The sequence below is a fragment of the Sorex araneus genome, chromosome 1 (assembly GCF_027595985.1).
Source record: "Sorex araneus isolate mSorAra2 chromosome 1, mSorAra2.pri, whole genome shotgun sequence".
NCBI classification, from domain to species: domain Eukaryota; kingdom Metazoa; phylum Chordata; class Mammalia; order Eulipotyphla; family Soricidae; genus Sorex; species Sorex araneus.
The window spans coordinates 215,983,241-216,002,471 of record NC_073302.1 but is presented as its reverse complement, the minus strand read 5'-3'; the positions used below and the strand labels follow the sequence as shown (position 1 = coordinate 216,002,471).

The following is a 19,231-nucleotide window of genomic DNA, read 5'->3' as shown; positions in this document are numbered from 1 at the left end:
CATAAAGTCCAGTCTTCGCACTGGATAGCACAGAGGGTAGGGTGTTTGCCTTGCATGAGGCCCACCCGGGTTTGATTCCTCCATCCCTCTAGAGGGGCCCAGCAAGCTATGAGAGTATCCCACCCACATGGCAGAGCCTGGCAAGCTACCCGTGGTGTATTTGATATGCCAAAAACAGTAACAAGAAGTCTCACAATGGAGACGTTACTGGTGCCCACTCAAGCAAATCAATGAACAATGGGACAACAGTACTACAGTGCTACCATAAAATTTTAACACTATAATAACCATATTATCTAAGCAATTTAAAACATTTTTGGCTTGTTTTGAGACCATACCCACCAGTGATCAGGCTTAATCTTGGCTCTCCCTCAGGGATAACTCCTGGAGGATACAAAGGACATAAGGGTTCTGGGGATCAAGCTCAGGTCAGCTACATGCAGGGCATGTGCTCTCTGTCACGTGCAAGTGCAAAACGGTGTCTGCACCATGTATCTGACAGAGATATCCCACTGTCCTATCTCTCCAATCCTATAACTTTTTAAAAACATTTGAGATTGAAGAATTATCTGAAAGTAGATTTAAAAATAGTGCTTGAGGATTAAATTTTTAAAGAAGAGTATGTAGATTCTAACACTAAGACATAATTTCTGTCCAATCCGAACTTTTCATTTTTCTTAAAAATTAAGGACACTTAAAGTAACATAAAAAAGTTAAGTGTTTTAGAATAGCACTCTAGCACTGTCGTCCCATTGTTCATCGATTTGCTTGAGCGGGCACCAGTAATGTCTCCATTGTGAGACTTTTGTTACTGTTTTTGGCATATCGAATACACCACAGGTAGCTTGCCAGGCTCTGCCATGTAGGTGGGATACTCTCATAGCTTGCCGGGCTCTCCTAGAGGGATGGAGGAATCAAACCCGAGTCAACCACGTGCAAGGCAAACACCCTACCCACCTGTGCTACTCTCCAGACCTCCAAGCTTTTTAGAATAGCAGAATTTACCAGCTGCTGCTCACTGATTTAAAGTTCAGTTTTCTTTTCTTTGCTGTACCTGGATGTGCATGTTACTTCCACAGTTTTCACTCATTTATCCTACCCATATCATTCTTCGCAAAACATTTGATCCTACCCATATCATTCTTCGCAAAACATTTGCTAAGGGCATCAAAGAAACTGACTTTAATGATTATGCAATGCATATGTTACAAAATATCGTGAAAAGAAAAAATAGAAAATATAGTTTAAAGATCAAAAATAACACTATCCAAAAGAAGAAAGGTACACAGGATGATCTTACTCATATGTGGAGTATAGAATACTGAGGTGGAAATGTACTGCAGTAAAAGGGGGATTCTCAGATCATCCTTGACCCCAGTGTTTAGAGAGGAGACAGACAGAAAAGGAAAAAAAATCAAGAGCAAAGAAGAGAACCATAAGTACTCGGTTGACAGATATCAGGGCTTTAATTATACCAGTGATATTAGCTGGGGAATAGCTCTATAACCCAAACACTGAGTCAACAGAACTGAAAAGAAAGATCTCAGCAGCAACCACTGAAACTTTGCAAGGTGCCTGTCAAGTTGACCAGTGGAGGTTCAGATGGGGAGGGAATCTGGGGAGACTGAAGTCAAGAGAAGTCGACACTGGTGGAGGGATTGATGTTCAGTTATTGTATGCCTAAAGTTCAACTATCAGTAAACCATGGCACTTCGTAAAAAAGAAGAAATCGAGAAACAAATATTGATAGCATGTCTTCAGAATCATTAGATAATCATCTAGTAGATTTATAATTTGTAATTATAAATCTTACAATTATACCTTTGTAATATATGTGATGATGTATGTATATTTACATGGATATGCATAAATAATCTTATATTACTATGTCTTTATGCATCAATTTCATTCAGGTTTTGAATATGTGCAAATCTATAAAATGCTTTTTATATATGATTTCTTATATCATATTTATTAAAATTAGTTCCCTGCTGGGCTGGAACGATAGCACAGTAGTAGGGTGTTCGCCTTTCATGCAGCTGACCCATGTTCGATCCCTCAGCCCCTCCTGGAGAACCCGGCAAGCTACCAAGAGTATCGTGCCCGCACGGCAGAGCCTGGCAAGCTACCCGTGGCATATTGGATATGCCAAAAACAGTAATAATAAGTCTCACATTGAGAGACGTTACTGTGCCTGCTCGAACAATTCGATGAACACGGGATGACAGTGACAGTGACAGTTCCCTGCTAACTTATTATTTCCTAGGTAAAATAGCCATTCAATTTCTAAGTCCACATAAAAAACGACAATATGAGTCCCTGTAAACTACTTCATGGGTAAACGCATTATTCTCTTCAAAGTGTCGCTTTCTGTATGTCCCATCAGCAATAAGAGCTGGTTTAATTAACCTTTGGGAAGACCTGAAAATAAGTTCTATGTGTTGATGCATTTAATATCTAAATCGACAGAGAAAAATTTTAATGATAGTAATAATAATGAAAGTATTTTCTTTAAAAATCGTTTGGTTTATGACATTGTTCAGGCAGGTCAAGAAAATTACCCTTAAAATTCTGAAGAGAAAGGGAGTTTCATTCTTAGGAATAAAGTAAGATCTACTTAAGATTAGAGAAAATACACATTTGTGGTTAGATATATGTCTGTTCATGGGTGTGAAAGGAAATGGGTACAAGTGGGAAACGAGACAGCGAATCATGAAATGTCTTATCTAGCAAAGGTTTTTTCAATGAAAATACATGAAAAGAATTGGAGTAGACATTATGATGATTGGAGTGCTTTGATTTACAGTGAAATACTCACATACATGACAAGAGAACATCTTGTCATTTATGATAACGTAGATGGGAGGAAATTATGCCATGTAAAGTAAATCAGACGGAAAGTAACATGCATTATTTGATTTTACTCATGTGTGGAAGATAAAGAATCAGAGTAAATGAACAAATAATACAAACTTATGGAAGTTAAAAGAGAAGAAGGGAATTTGGGGAAAGTGGGTAAAAGAAGAAATGAATTCTTAGAGATCCTATGCACTGCAGTACATTATCTGTTTCATTATCCCCCATTAGTTCTTTTCTTGTTAGTATAATTTGGCTTTAGAAGTCTGTGCTTGTTCAACTATTCCTCAAAAATCTATTACTATTTTAGAGTTCAAACATTAAGCCTTCAATGCCCTTTGACACAATTAAAATTAAACTCAATATACCGTGCTTAGTATTCATTAACTTGTATATTCCAAAAATCTGGAAAATATCTTGAAAAATTTCTCTCTGTCAAATTTCCTACAGTAATATTTTTGTAAACATTTTTAGTTAAATATCCACTACTTCTCATGCAGTTGAGACTACAATAGTGCAATAACCGATAGTTCATCTAGTGAGAAAGAACGGTTGGTTCTCCCTCTCTAGCCTTCCCCTTGTTAAATTAATTACATTAAAATTATAATATATCTTAGATATAAATATTACTTCTTATCTCTTAGCTTAAATTTTTAAGCAATGATGATTTGTCCAAGAAGATAATATCTAAGTTTTTTATTCTAAGTCCATTATTTTCTTCAGCATATTTTATTGGGAATTTTATCATTTGTTTATGAATTTATCTATATTTGTCCTTCTTTCATATAAATAAACTTAATGAAAACAAGAGTCTCTAATCACTACTGTAACTTGGGAAGCTAGCATCAAAACTAATAAGCATAACTGTAATTAGAGCTCTGAATATATCAAAATAAAATGGCAAGTTTATCTTAAAATGTTGAACAGTTATAAAGAATTTACTCAGAATTATTAATTATAACATCATGTTTTATACATCTTCAAGTATTTCTATAGACTATAGATGTAAATATTAATAGCAATTGTCATATTACCTCTTAATTTTAGTCATTTAAAAGGGTAAAGTGTAATCATGTAATGATCTGTTAGTTCTCATTTGTTTGTTTGTTTTTGTTTCTTTGGGTACTATTCCTAGAGGTACTCATGGCTTAGTCTTGGCTCTGGGCATAGGGGTCATTCCTACCATTGCTTGGGGAACCTTATGTGGTACTGATATTCAAATGGAGGTTTTGTGCATGCAGGGAAAGCTGCCTAACCTGTGAAAATCCTGATGAACTCAATTTTAGATTGTTTTCAAAATAGTCATAATAAACTAAAGGTGTTGTATACTGATTTGAATGGAATTTAGATAGTTTAAATAGTAGTCATTCTAAATATATGCATTTTCAGAAGTCTTACAATATGTTTATTATAATGAAAAAATAAATGAACCATCAAGTATTTATAGTACTTATATATCCTAAAATAAGACTATTATTTTATTGTGTGTATTAAAATGCTGTATAAACAAACACACACACAAAGAGGTTTGGATACATGTAACATCTATGAACTCATGTATACATGTGTGTGGTTATGATGTAATACACAACCAAAATATTTGGTTACAAAGTTTATATGTAGCATTCCAGTTAAAACGCTAAGCGTATTGCTTAAAATTTAATTGTTTAATATTTGTTTCAAGATTTTTCAAGGAAAAATATGTCCAACTTTTAAAGCAAAGATAGAATTAGAATGAAAAATATTACAAATGCATCAATTCTGAAAAAAATCTATAGCTTAACATAAAATATGCCTAAAAAGTTATCCATAGTCTCTTTTAAAAAGCAGGAAGAGGATCAATCAATTTTACTTAGCTCTTTTATAATAAACGTCAAATATGCATTTTAAAAATAATTAGCATTTTCCAAAGCATGGACTTAGTTTATATTACTTTCCATCAAGTACTTTGTAGCATAATATTTTATACTAGAAATGTTATATTGCTAGAAAGCATATAAAATCATTGCCAATACTACTAGATTGTCCTTAGATTACTAAATCCAAATACAGAAATCTTATTACTCATTACATATAGATTGAATTATGTCAGCCTTTCAAATTTCTAAATTTTATGATTTTCTGAAATAAAAAGAGTTTAATTGTATATCCCAGATGTTAAAAAATTTATGATTATTTTTGTTTGTTTTTAGGGGTTACATCAAGTGGTTCTCAGGGCTTATCCTGACTCTGTACAAATAAAACACTATCGGCTGGCTCACGGAAACATACAGTGTGCTAAGGGGTCAAACCCAGTCAGCCATGTGCAAGGCAAGTACCCTACATGCTGTGCCATGATGTATGTCCCAGAAAAGTATAATTTTCTGGACTGGAGCAAAAGCACAGCAGGTAGGACATTTGTCTTGCACGTGGCCGACCCAGGTTCGATTCCTCCATCCTTCTCGGAGAACCCAATAAGCTACCAAGTATCTCGCCTGCACAGCAGAACCTGGCAAGCTACCCATGGCATATTCGATACACCCAAAACAGTAACAAATCTCCAATGGAGACATTACTGGTACCCACTTGGGCAAATCGATGAACAATGGGATGACAGTGCAAAGTGCTATTTCTATCTATGAGTCAGGTAGCCTGCATTTAAAATTTAAATTTGTAATGATAATTAGTACTCCAACCATTTCCAGTTATAAAAAGAAAAACTGCTTCACTACTTTCCCAAAGAGATCACAATGGGAATTAACTTCTTTGGCATGGACTCCAGTTAACAACAAGCTTCCTGAGAAATATTATTCTTGGATTTCTGATATAACATATAATAATACGTATCCATAAATATGCTTCAAGACATCTTGCTATCATTTGACTTACTGATAAAGGTTCAAACTAAAGTATCCATGCTTGACATTTATTTTTCTCCATCACTCCTGGCTCTCTTCCCTATGCACACACTATTGATACCAAGAGAGAGCCATGTTCCATATTCAGCTTAGAGAGAAAATTCTGAGTTTCATGTATTAAAACCGAGAGAACTCTAAGGTCAACATCAGTTAGAATTTGTGTAAAAACTGATAAAATGGAATATTTGTGACCTGCTTTAATTGAGATGACTAACTTGTGTCTATTTAAAGAACTACTTTATATTATTGTATAATTCATAAGGGCAGAAAACAAATTGCTTATAAATAAGGTTGAGTTTAAAAATATAAAAAAGATTATTCCAGAAAACAACTAAATATAACTGCATAACTTTTTTTTTAGATCTTATATATTTGTTATCAAAAATAAACTTTAGATATTACCTAATTTAATACTGGGGCTACTTTTCAATGATTAAGCTTTGACTCAGATATAACATCTCTTAAATCTAAATTTTGTCACATAATACCATAAATCATTCATTTAATTACTCTAGAAAAAACTTTTTTATTAAGTCATAGTTGTGATATGAGGTCTATATTGTGTTGTTTTGTTTGTTTTGGGGGAAATTACACCCAGACATGCTCAGGGGTTATTCCTGGCTGTGCACTCAGAAATTACTCCTGTTGGTGCTTAGGGAGCAATATGGAATGCCGGCGATTGAAACACAGCCAACTTTGTGTCAGGTAAACACCCTACACTCTGTATGATCGCTCTGGCCCCTAATGGGTCTATTTTGTATTTGTACATTATGGTATCAGAATTATAAAAGTTTTCAGGAAGCAAAGTTAAATACTCTCTATAGTGTAGCACTAAATGATTATGTTACATATGAATATATATAAACATGCATGTATATATGTGTTAACATAGGTGCTATACATCCTACATGCATACATTTTAAATGGATGCATATCGATTTATGTATGTGTACATATATATTCTGGGATCACAGTCAGGGCTTACTTTTGACTCTGTGCCCAGGGATCATTTCTGGAGGGCTTTGGGGACCAGTTGTAGTGTCAGGGATTGAGCCCAGGTTGGTCATTGACAAGGTATGCATCCTGTCCATTATACTACTTCTCTGGCCTATAAGTGTTATTTTTTATAACATATTATTGAAATTTCTATGAAATTCATAATGGCTGAGAACACAGGAGTAATACTCATAGTTCAGAAGTTTCAACCTTATTATCACAATTAACTATGATGAATTATTAGAAAATTGACCTTGAAAGTAAGAATAAAAACTTACTTATCAACCACTGAGTAGATTTTGCTTCTGAATTATGATAAACTGTTAACTAAAAGCCACACTTATATTACTAATCTATCCAATTAAATTAAAATAATTATCAAATTATTTTCACTGAAAATTACAGCCAAATTAAAGATTCATTATGGTAATGATAAAATTCAAAGTGCATATAATTTTAATATGATTATATCTTAGAGAAAAACATTTTAGCAATCATCACTAATAATACCATTGTCACCAACATCATCACCATCCTATTAATACTTAGCATCTATATAGAACTTACTATATAATACTTGCTATATACCATAAACTGTTAACATTTATATATAAACCTGCATGTATATATGTTAACATATGTATATATGGTAACATACAACATATGTGTTGTACATCCTACATGCATACATTTTAAATGGATGAATATTGATTTATGTATGTGTATAATACAGAAGTGAAAATATAGTATGTTTCAGTGAGAAATATAGTAAAGAGAAGCTGAGATTTATTTATAGGCAGCAGACTGAAGATTGAAATTTGGCCATTGTAACCCAAAAGAGCAATCTTTTTGCAAAGCAGACCTCTGTTTTAGATATAAAACTAATGATATCTAAGGCTTTGTGCCACTCTTTTGATCTTATAAAAAGAAAGATCATATATAAATTATGGTAGAATTATCTATAAAATTTATTGACTGTTTTATAACTGCCCCAAATGGAATTAAAGCTACTGTATAACTAGCACTTTGTTTGGTGCAGAAAAAATTGACTTACGAGTTCTAATATTTAAATGCAAATGGATTTTCAGTTACAACATAAACTAATCTTTAAATATAAAAATTAATTTAGTTCATTTTAATCCAATGTATTGTTACTTCCTACTGCTGATAACAAAATATTCCATATTTATAGATTTCTATAATATGTATTCATGTAGTTCAAATCTTTAGGCAGAGAGCAAAATAAAGTTGGGGATTCCAGATAGTTTCCTCTAATTATTTTCAAATACATAGCTTTGATTATATACTACTGTGATAGGCACTTGACATTTTTATTTTTGGGGAAGGGGGCAGATCTATAAAAATAAATATTTAACTATTTTTTCTCCAAGGTGACATCAAAATATATAATGCACAATAATTTGACATGTCCCCAAACGAAAAAGATGGCTTATAATCACAAATCAAAATAAATGTTCCAGTTTATTTTTCTCAAAAGGAATAACCATGATAATCAACATGTCCATCATATACCAGAAAACAATATTACTCTGTTTTGGATGCTTCCTAAACACAGTTATTAGGACTCAGTAGAAATTGGTACACTATTGTGTGATCTCTTGCCCTAGAAGAGAAGTATATTTTGAAATTGGTAAAAGTGAAGTAACTTTCCAAGCACACTACTACCAGTTTATTTTATAAATTAAAAATAGGGATAATGTCTAATATAATCTGAGTAAAACTATTGCAACTATAGTGTTGTTAAATTCTATAAAATATATATTCCAGAATATTTTATTTATTAGTATTTGAACACAAATAAATACATTAAAACAAAAATATACCCCCTCCCCGCCTCAATAAGGTCCTGAGTTGCCGCCCACTAACCGCTCCTGGCTCCTAAATGACCCTGATCCCAGAGCACACAGACCAAGCTCGGAACCCAGTGGCTTCGGGCATAAATGCATCTGGACTGAGCAAACTACGATGACGTGCCACCCCGGGTGGGGAAAAGTGTTTGTCCCTTCCGCCTATCCTCCCTGGTGGCGAGGTGGCCACCACTCTTTCAGAGCCTATTGGATAGCCAGCTATGACACTGCAGTGATGTGACATGGGGGGCCTCAGGGGATGGGGATAGAACTGGCTCCTCTCCCTGACCCCAAGAGACCCGAGTTGCCGCCCACAAACGACTTCTGGCTCCTGAAGGGCCAAGATCCCAGAGGCACACAAACCAATCTCAGAACTCAGCAGCTTTTGGCAGAAATCCTTCCAGACTTATTACTAAAATATCAGAAATCCAAAATGTTCTTCATATCAGCAATAGAAAACAAATTATCTAATGATGCCTTTTTGGCAGATCTGAATGTTGGGAGAATTCCTAATAATAAAGGTGGATCTTATGTTGAAATATTGAATGTGACCAAAGCGGAGAGATAGTAAGGTGGAAATCATCTGCCACATAGGCAAGAGAGGTGGGGGGAGGAGGGGAAGGAATGGGATGTGAGGTATACTGGTTTCTTGGTGGTGGAGGGTGTGCACTTGTGAGTGGATGGGTGTTTGATCATTGTATGACAGAGACTCAGACTGGAAATCTTTGTAACTGTTCTCACAATAAAAAATGATTATGATTCAATAAAAAAATAATAATATAATTAAAATGAATTATCTGTAGTTACTGGAATAAGATTAAGTAAATGTTTTATTTCCATGGGGATGTTATTTGGAGGAATCACTGAGCATATTAATGATCTCCTATAATCAGATATTTTTATTGATAGGTTAAGATGTGAATAAAATGTGACGGGACAGGACTTTCAAATAATTCAAGTTATTTACTTACAATCAGGCCACTGTTTGCTTGCCTTTTTTCTCTTCCATGAATTCGTTTGTAGAAAATCCCGCCTGGATTAAACTGAGTACTCCAAATAATCATATCTCTTTGATAATATACATCCATCCCTGTTATCCTTGAATTATGTTCAATATGAGAAATCTGTTGATGATCGCCACTGTAGTTGAATGGATATATAAAACCCATGATATCAGTGTCATTAGCAATGTAGAGAACTTGATCTTCAGAGCCTGGAGATTATTATAATAAAATACAAAAATAGAGTAAATTTCAACTAACGTAAATACATTAATTGTACTTTAAAATTATTTTGAATTTTTATGCTAACAAGGTTTCTTGATCATTAATATTCAAATTTATACCATATTTAATTCTTCAAAAGATCGCTAGTATTTGAACAAATACTTAAGATTAGCACTTACACTTCGTTTTTATGATTGCCTGTCACTGGATTTAGGAAGGTTATGCTTACTATTAGCTTGCTAAGGAATTTTTAATTTTTTACATTTCCAATAATGGATTAACAACTTATTCAATGTTCTATATATTACCAGTCCTTTTTACATCCATAGTGATTTTTCTTGCAATTCCTCGGCTGCATTAGCACACATTTTAACAGCATCTATCCTATAGTATTTTCTAATATAAAATCAATATTCCCTTGCTTAGGATAAAACACTGTACATGTATAGGGTTATTCAGATTTTCACCTTTAAATGTTCTTATTTCTCTTTACTTTTTTACTAATAAATTTTATTGGCATAGGCTTTACCTGACTATGTAGATATTAAAATATATTAGCAAAGAATTAGAAATAGTTTTATTAATGACATGGAATACATAATTATTATAATAATATCAAAGTACAATATAAAATTAATACAATAGAGATAACACAATTTAAAATGTATTTATGTAAATAAGAGTATGCATTATATTAAATAATTTTAATATTATATAGATTAAAATCATATAACAGTACAAATTGACTTTCATTGATTTGTTTCCTGATATGTTATTTCTTTAAGTTTTCTTGGAGTAAGCTAAATTAAATAAATTTTCCTTAGACCTGCTATTCTAAGGGTATTCTTGGGGATTTATGGGATCCTGTGGACACTGATAGAGGGAAGGTCACACTTTTGTTGAGATTAGTGTTGAAACTTTATGTATGCCTGAAAGAATTATATTATAAATAGCTTTGTATATCACAGAGTTTTAGTAAATATCACTTAAAAAACATTGTTTGAACAATGCTTGCCACCAGCAAGGCAAAAGGTATTTGTAGAAGCCAGCTTTTTTTTTTCTTAATAAGGAGGTATTTTTATTTGGTAAGTCAGAATATAATGTTTTATGATTAGTTCTCAGTATTGAGATTCTGTTGGTGCACTCATTAAGCCTCAAACAATTCTGATCATTTTGCATGTGGATATGTGTAACCATCACCTTAGTCTAAGAAAGAAAAATAAAGATATGAAAAATTTTCTACTTATATCAGATATTTTAAATGTACATATGTGGAGATTTTATGAGGACCACTGTTTCAATGCTCAGTTTAGTGGCATAACTGGAAATATAGTTTCCTATACTACTAACACTTGGTCCACCACAGTAACCTCAGAGGTGCTGAGAAGCCATCAAAACTACACCAACATGTTTGTTTGATCATCAGGGTGGTTGGCATATCATGTAGTGCCTTGCACTGTCAAATACAAGCTAAACTACTTAAATTATTTTCCTAGACCCTCTTTTTATGTTTATTATATAAAGATTTGTATGAAAGACCATAACCTCCATGTCCTTTAGAATGTGCTAATGAAACTTATAGTGAAGTATTGATACCTACAGTATAACATCGCAACATTGGCACAAATAAAACCCTAAAGTAAGCCCTAAAATTAATAAGTAAAATATTAACTGAACAAAAAGAAATATTGCATTGCAATATAGGATTTGTGATTTTTTTAAAACATTGCAATGATTGGGACTGGAGACAGTACAGTGGGCAGAGCACTTGCCTTGCTTGTGGCCAACAGAAGTCCAATCCCCAGCATCCCATCTGGTCCCCTTGGCACCACCAGGAGCTACTCTTGAACATTTCTGGATGTGCTTCTCTCCCGCCCCTCCCCCCCAAAAAAATCTAAAAATGCAATGGGATGCAGTTTAGCTCTATATATTTAATAGATTTCAGTTTTTGAACTTTGTTTTATGTTCTATAAGATCCTTTCATAATTCATATTCTTTAATGCAGTCATGGAGTGCCAGGGAGCAGTCTTAAAAGACTGAATCACATACTTTATATTTGGGACCCTTGAGCTTGTTCCTTGACATCACATAGCTCTCTGACACATCACATGTGTGCCAGCCACCCCACTTCCCCCAGAATAGCACAGAATGTTGGTACTAACACTCCATATTAACATATAAGTAACCGTGGTTCAAATGACTCATTAAAGGTTCTAAGCCCACATAAGTCAGAAATATAAAATGCTGACATTCTATTCTACATTACATTTGATTCAGTTATTTTTCTACTTTTACTAACTCTGTTAATAATAATGTCCCACAAAGTCATGTAACCAACAATATTTAAGGTATTTATTGTTTAGCAAAATTATGGACATTATATTCTTCATCTAAATAACCCAAAGTCATGTATTTAATTTTCAAAAGGTGGTATTTTTAAGAATTCCAGAAGTCTAAATTTTAAAATAAAATTTTTCTTAACACTAAAAATCTTTACTTGAAATTTCATTTATTTGATTATTGTTTCTTTTAACTTGAAAATTTATTCTAGAAGTAAATTTATTCTAGAAGTATCCCATGGAGATTAATACTTTCTATTTTATCATATTTGTTTTAATTTAAAATTTGATCATGATTTAGATGAGATGGCTTTAACAGTGCTAACTTTTATGATACTGATGTGCAAAGTTACTGCACCCACTATAGTAAAAGTGCCTAGTTCTCTCACCAATGTCCTTGTTACTTCTCCTCCATATCTTCATTTATCCACTCAACCCCGTAATCTCACTACCTATTAATATCAGTTTTGTAATCCAAGAAAGAGTTTGTAATAGTTCAAGTTAAATATTTTTATTTCCTTGTTTTTTATATGAATATTTTAGATGTGTCTGCAAACCAACTCAGATTAGAATTAATAATCATACCAAGCTAAATCACCAAATTCATCTGCATTTAAAAATACATGTTTTATATAATAAGGCATAAATTATATATTATATTGTAGAGTTATGCATTCTGCAATAATAGAACTTGACATGTTTTTATGCCATAAGGAATTTATAGCAAAATTTTAGTAACATTTGAGGTAGTAATTACAACCTTACCTTTTGCTATGCAGGTATTATTTCTTTCTTGAAAATTCTGGTCACATACACATTTATATGAGCCTTCTATATTTATACATTGATGGGGACAGGTGCCAAAAACCAAACATTCATTAAGGTCTACAAAAAAAGAATTCAAAATAGCATCAGCAGACCCCAATTAGCACTTCAGTTCTTGCACATTTAAAAAAGACAAATATAATTTTCTTTCTTCAACCTCCTATTTCTATTTCTTTAATTATCCTTTAGAACTCTGAAGTCTGTGACTAGTAATACTATTTAGTTCATAATAATATGAAGGAGGAAAGGAGGGAAAGAAGGAAGGTGGGAAGGAGGGGTAGAAGGATAAGAAGGAAGGAAGAACAAAAAAAAGAAAAAAATTAAAGATAGAAAGACACAGAAAGAAAGAAAAAAGAGAAAGAGAGAGTAAGTAAGCAAGCAAGCAAGAAATAAAGAGATAGAAAGAGAAAGGAAAAGGGAGACAGAACAATAAAGAGTGAAAGAGATAAAGTAAGAGAGAAAAAAGAAAACAAAAATGGAAGAGTGGGAGAGGATGAACACAAGCTTAGACAATACCCTGTGGCTTAACCTATGTTTTATGCTTTTGGTTTTGTTTTTCTTTTTTAATTTGAATCAGGGTGAAGAATGAGGTCAGGAGATTCTGGTGACTATCACCATTCTCTCTTTTTACCTGTTTTACCTTTGGTTTTCAGATAGCACAATTCTTCAACCTGTTATAGTAACCTAATTGTGATGAATTTACGAGGACAATCCTTTCTTTACCTACAAAATTTAAAGATAATAAAATAATAAAAACCTCTCTTGTTTAGTAATCAGCTTGGTTTTAAAGAATCAATGATAACGAAAATACTTTTCTCAGAGACCACTGTAAATCACAGTGTCAAGATTTAAACTTTTGTTCTGTGATTCAATTTTCTCTACCATGAGATGTTGCAAAATGAATTTTTAGGCAGTCCTAGGACAATACATTTCTGTGTTTGAGTAAAATGTAAGGTAAAGTGATAAGATTTGTTTATATTGCATACTATACAATTATATATATAATGTACATGTGATATATATATGCACACATATATATATATATATTATATGTGGCGTATTCAATATGCCGACAACAGTAACAACAAGTCTCACAATGGAGACATTACTGGTGCCTGCACAAGCAAATTGATGAACAGTGGGACAACAGTAAACAGTGCGATAATGTTCCAGCAGTTCTTAACCAGTGAAATGTATTAAAGAGTTCATTTTTTGTACTTAAAACTTTGAACACAAAGTTATTTGTAATAGTGGTTTTTCTTTAACATGAAATTTAAATGATTTAAATTATAGATGAAAAAACAAAATTGCCCTTTCTTCACATAGAAAAAGTTTTGACAAAATCACCACTTTTTCCAAATGTTTGAAATGATAGCTATATTAAGACTTTTTGAAAAAGTTGGTAAAATCCAACCCATGCCTGGCAGCTAGATTGCTGCTTGCAGAGCAGCTTGTCAAACATTTTCTAATATGGTTCTCTTCCACTGCTTACTGTTTCAGTCCTTCTCCTTAGGTGGTACAATTAAAATGTTTTGTTATTAACATATAGTAATTTATTAAGCTTTAAACTATCTGTATAAAATAAGGGCACACACAAATTAAATTCTTTTGATTACAAACCCAGGTTACTATTTCCTTCTACACATTAAGTCATACTGTCCTTGTTTATTATAAAGTTTTATTTATTAAGTAAAGATGTAAAATTTATTGGAGGTTCAAACTCTTTCAACTTTATAAAAATAACATTCACTGTATCACTGCCATCCCGTTGTTCGTTGGCTTACTCGAGTGGGCACCAGTAACATCTCTATTCCTCTCAGCCCTGAGATTTTAGCAGCCTCTCCTTACTCATCCTTCCCAATGTTTGGAGGCTCTTTCAGGGTCAGGGGAATGAGACCTATCATTACTGTATTTGGCATGTCGAATACACCACAGGTAGCTTGCCAGGCTCTGCCCATGAGGGCGGGATATTCTTGGTAGCTTACCGGGCTCTCTGAGAGTTATGTGTATATCTGTAACTGTATTCGGGATATGAATACACCACAGGGAGCTTGCCAGACTCTCCTGTGTGGGCAATAAACTCTCGGTAGCTTGCCAGGTTTTCCAAGAGGGAGAACTAAGCTATCAGATGTTGCCATTATTTTTTAATCTTTAAAAATAACGATAAAATATTTAGTAAATGGTCAAAAGAATGAAGCAGAGATTAGGGGTTATTCCCAGTTCAAATCCCTGGTACCACATGGCTCTCCAAAATCCCTGGGTATATAGACAACTGTAGGTCATTCAGCACCACCAGATCTTTCCCTTTTCATCCCTGGATAGGACTGGGGTACATTTGATGGCCCAAAAACCACAGGCCCCAAGAAGCATCACATTCTCTTGTGCTAGTATTGAATTGTTAGTGGACTGAAATTGTTGGAAATGGCCCCTCAGGGAGCGCAAGCATAATGGAAGTCTCCACCAATATTTAAAAAAAAAACAAGTTAAAGTAAATGCTGGGTATAAAGTCAAACTTTCAAATTTAATAAGCATACAGAAAATGACCTCTATTCACAGTAAAAAATTACTATTTGAACTTAAAACGTTGAATAAGTTACATGTTTATTATCATTTATAGAGTTTATCTAGGAAAGAAGCCAGATTTTAGTCTATAGAAATATTTTAGTCTTGAAACGTACTTTGCTTTTTAATTAAAATATCAGACATTCAGATCTTGAACTTTCTGTGTTTCTTGTTAATGGGGATAAAAATCTCTTGAATAATCTAAACAAGCAAACAGCTAAAATATAGATTAATATGCCATGGGAATATTTTTATTTGTATAAGCCAAAATGTATTGATAAATTCACTGAACTTGATTTAATAAACTAGAAATACTAAGGTAATTAAATGTAGAATTTTTAAAATCAAAATATATATTTTAAACATTTTTATACATATATTTTCCTATGGACTGGAGTATAGCCCAGCGGATAGGGTGTTTGCCTTGCAGGTGGCTGACCCAGGTTTGATTCCTCACTCCCTCTCAGAGAGCCCAGCAAGCTACCCAGATTATCCCGCCCACACAGCAGAGGCTGACAAGCTCCCCTTGGTGTATTTGATACGCCAAAAACAGTAACAACAAGTTCCACAATGGAGATGTTACTGGTGCCTGCTCAAGCATATCGATGAACAATGGGACGACAGTGCTACAGTGCAGTGCATGCCATGGACATATTTATTTCCATATTAGATTATGTAACTAGTCTATTTCAATAAACTGTTCGCTTTTGCATATTATAAAATATTATTAATTCCCCAAAAATAGCATAAAAAGATAATGGAAGGAATCTAGACTTAGAAAAGTTAATATTAGGTGCTAAACACAGATGTATCAATTAATTTTAGAGGAGGAACTGGAGAAACCAGACAAAAACCAGCATTTTGTGCCTTTTTACTTAGGTCCTGTATATTACCATTGCAAATAACTTATGATGAGATCTGGCTATTATACATGCTCATTTTTTTACATATCAAGTAATTTATTGACATAGATCCTGCCTGAATTTTAAAAGACATATCTTAAAATAAAAAGCAAAGTTTAAGACATGGTGTTAGTAAAAACACCCTCTATCAATCTAAAGTAAATGACATTTTGTAGTATTGCTCATGCCAACACTCAAGAAAAATGGGTCATCGAGAACAGGTTTTCTTATAAAGTGCCTCTAATTTTCCAACAGTTCCCAAACCAGCAATTGCATCATTTGCATTTCAAAACAGCACCATAATAATACAATTGAATCTCCTGGAGTTACTCTGCTATAGAAAGGCTTGGCAGCTTCAGTACAGTTATCACTGAGTCACACAAACAGCCTCTTTCTGGACCCCAGGGATGCGTCACTCTCATAAGCAAGAGGATCCCTTAGATATACACCATTTTGATGAAAATCAATCCCCTGTCATGTTGCAATTTAGCTGCCTTGGGAGTCTTTTATAATCGAAAGATTTAAGAGCAAGCTGTTGAGAAAATGTACAATACCTTCACACTGTCTATTCTTCATGTTTCTCTGAAATCCAGGCTTACAGCGACAGAAAACAGATGTTTTTATTTGATTACAATATGCATCATCTCCACATGGGTTCACATTATCTTCACAGGTATATTCAGTAGGAGCTAGGGTTTAAAAATATCATCAAAACCTGAAGTAGAAATTTACTGAATTTTCTTAATTCGAACTTATATAACTTATTCCATTATGGTCCTCTGTCCATGAAAGCCCTCAATTCTTGTAAATACATAGAAACATTAAAAGCTGAACTTACATGGAGTATAGACAAAGCAGCCAGCAACTGACATTTGCATGTGGTAATCAAGCTGTACTACTTTCTACAAAAAAGTCAATAGTCAATGACTCTGATGGGAAGTTACTTTAGTAATGATGTACTATACAATATATTCTAGATTCTACCTAGAGATATAGACATTTATTACTAGTCTAATTTATGATAACAGTATTTGCAAACTCTTTCATGGTAGTACATCTTATTTAAGCAAACTGGTAAATCTACTTCAACTTTTTTTTTCAGTCCAGACAGACATATTAGCAACACTTGAGAGTATGATACTCCAATGGGTAATGTGCTAAAACACAAGTAGTGTCAACATTAAGTGCCATTTGTAATTGCCAGCACAGTGGTTGTCAATTTATTCCTTTGTCCTCACTTATGGAGAACACTTATTTAAGTATTCAAATATATGAGAGGAACATTGCTGATAAAGACAGAAAAACAACCCTCTTGGCAAATACAGCTTATTCAACTTAATAGGCAGTGAACACTCAGTTAGGGGGTGTCCAACCTCTTCTATCTTCAGCAAAAATGCCAACTTAACAAAATTATTAGCTGAAGTGTCTCAAGAGTTTGTGTTCTCTATGAAACTGAGAAAAATCCCCTTAACTCTCTGACATGTACCACCCCCAAAGCACAATAATTCCCAATTGACTATAAAAGAATAGAGAAAGGGTAAAATCACAATTCCACATTAAAAAACAAGCAAAAATATTTAAAACTCAACCTGAGGTTTCCAGAAAAGGCCCACCATAAAGACTTCTTAAATCCAAGGTTCTATCCCTTCTTTAGAGAAGGAAGAGCCAGCATCATTAGCCCATTCAAGGCAGCCTGTCTTTCAGCTAGCTACACTTGCCCCATGCAATACCTGTTTCTCTCCACTGTTGTCAGAGAACACTGAGAGTATAAAATGAGACTACAAAATTTATAAAGCCCTTTGTTTTGTCCAAAGAAAAATCACAATTACAGTGTCTCAACATAATTGTAGTAGAAACACTGAATTTTAATTAAACAAGAAATATGAAAAATATGAGAAATTTAATAATCAGAATTCTAACTACAAACCCTTTAAAACTTACATTTATTACAAGACACTAGCATAACATTATCCCAGCTGACATATCTGTGCCATTACCATCGTGAGCACTGCTTCATAACATAGTAAGAACTTACCCGAAAGTAGAAAAGTAACAATAACATATTTCAAAGTAGGAGATATTACATAGATTTTATAAGCAATCTGAATTTAGGGTCAAATGCTTTTGCTTTTTGTTACATAAACTGTTAGCTGACATACTTTTGCATTTGAATGCAGAGGTCCTAGTCTCTGCTTTAATAAGGGTACTCTATCTTTCTCAGCCAATAGTTTCTAAGCGATGTTCTAAAATTTCTTTGACAAAAGGCTTACAATATTCTTGAGTGCAACTTGAAGAGCAATCTTGTCTTGCAGTTATAGGAAAAATTTAGTCACAATAAACTCAATATTGTACTCTGGGCATGCTTTGTTCAACAGAAAATAAACTCACTTATTCTGCAGTCTTGTTCGTCTGAACCATCTCCACAGTCATCAAGTCGATCGCATTGAAGGTCCATGGGGATGCATTTTTTATTACTACAAGCAAACTCATCTTTTTTACAAGGCCTTGTTTTAGCTGTAAGCTTACCTATAGAGTCATTGCAAATGATTAGTTCTTCACAAATGGAAATAAGTTTATTTGGCACATAACATGTTCAAGATTTGACCAAACTGTTTTATTTGTGTGGCTCTTTTATTTTTGGACTACACCTGCTAGCATTCGAGGCTTATTCCTGTCTCTGATCAGGGAACATTCCTAGCAGGGCTTGGGGGACACCGGTAATTCATTACAGGTCACGGATTCTCTGTACTCTTTTTCACC

General features: G+C 33.6%; 1 protein-coding gene across 1 annotated transcript in view; it reads right to left on the bottom strand.

Annotated features, from left to right (window-relative positions):
- LRP1B (LDL receptor related protein 1B) overlaps positions 1-19,231 on the bottom strand; it is a 1,943,003-nt gene that overhangs the window by 127,533 nt on the left and 1,796,239 nt on the right. The window contains exons 74-77 of the mRNA XM_055124030.1: positions 18,860-18,997; positions 17,026-17,160; positions 12,948-13,067; positions 9,589-9,830 (exon numbers count right to left, since the gene is read on the bottom strand). Coding sequence (XP_054980005.1) covers positions 9,589-9,830; positions 12,948-13,067; positions 17,026-17,160; positions 18,860-18,997 — 635 coding nt within the window. The remainder of the gene's footprint in view (positions 1-9,588; positions 9,831-12,947; positions 13,068-17,025; positions 17,161-18,859; positions 18,998-19,231) is intronic.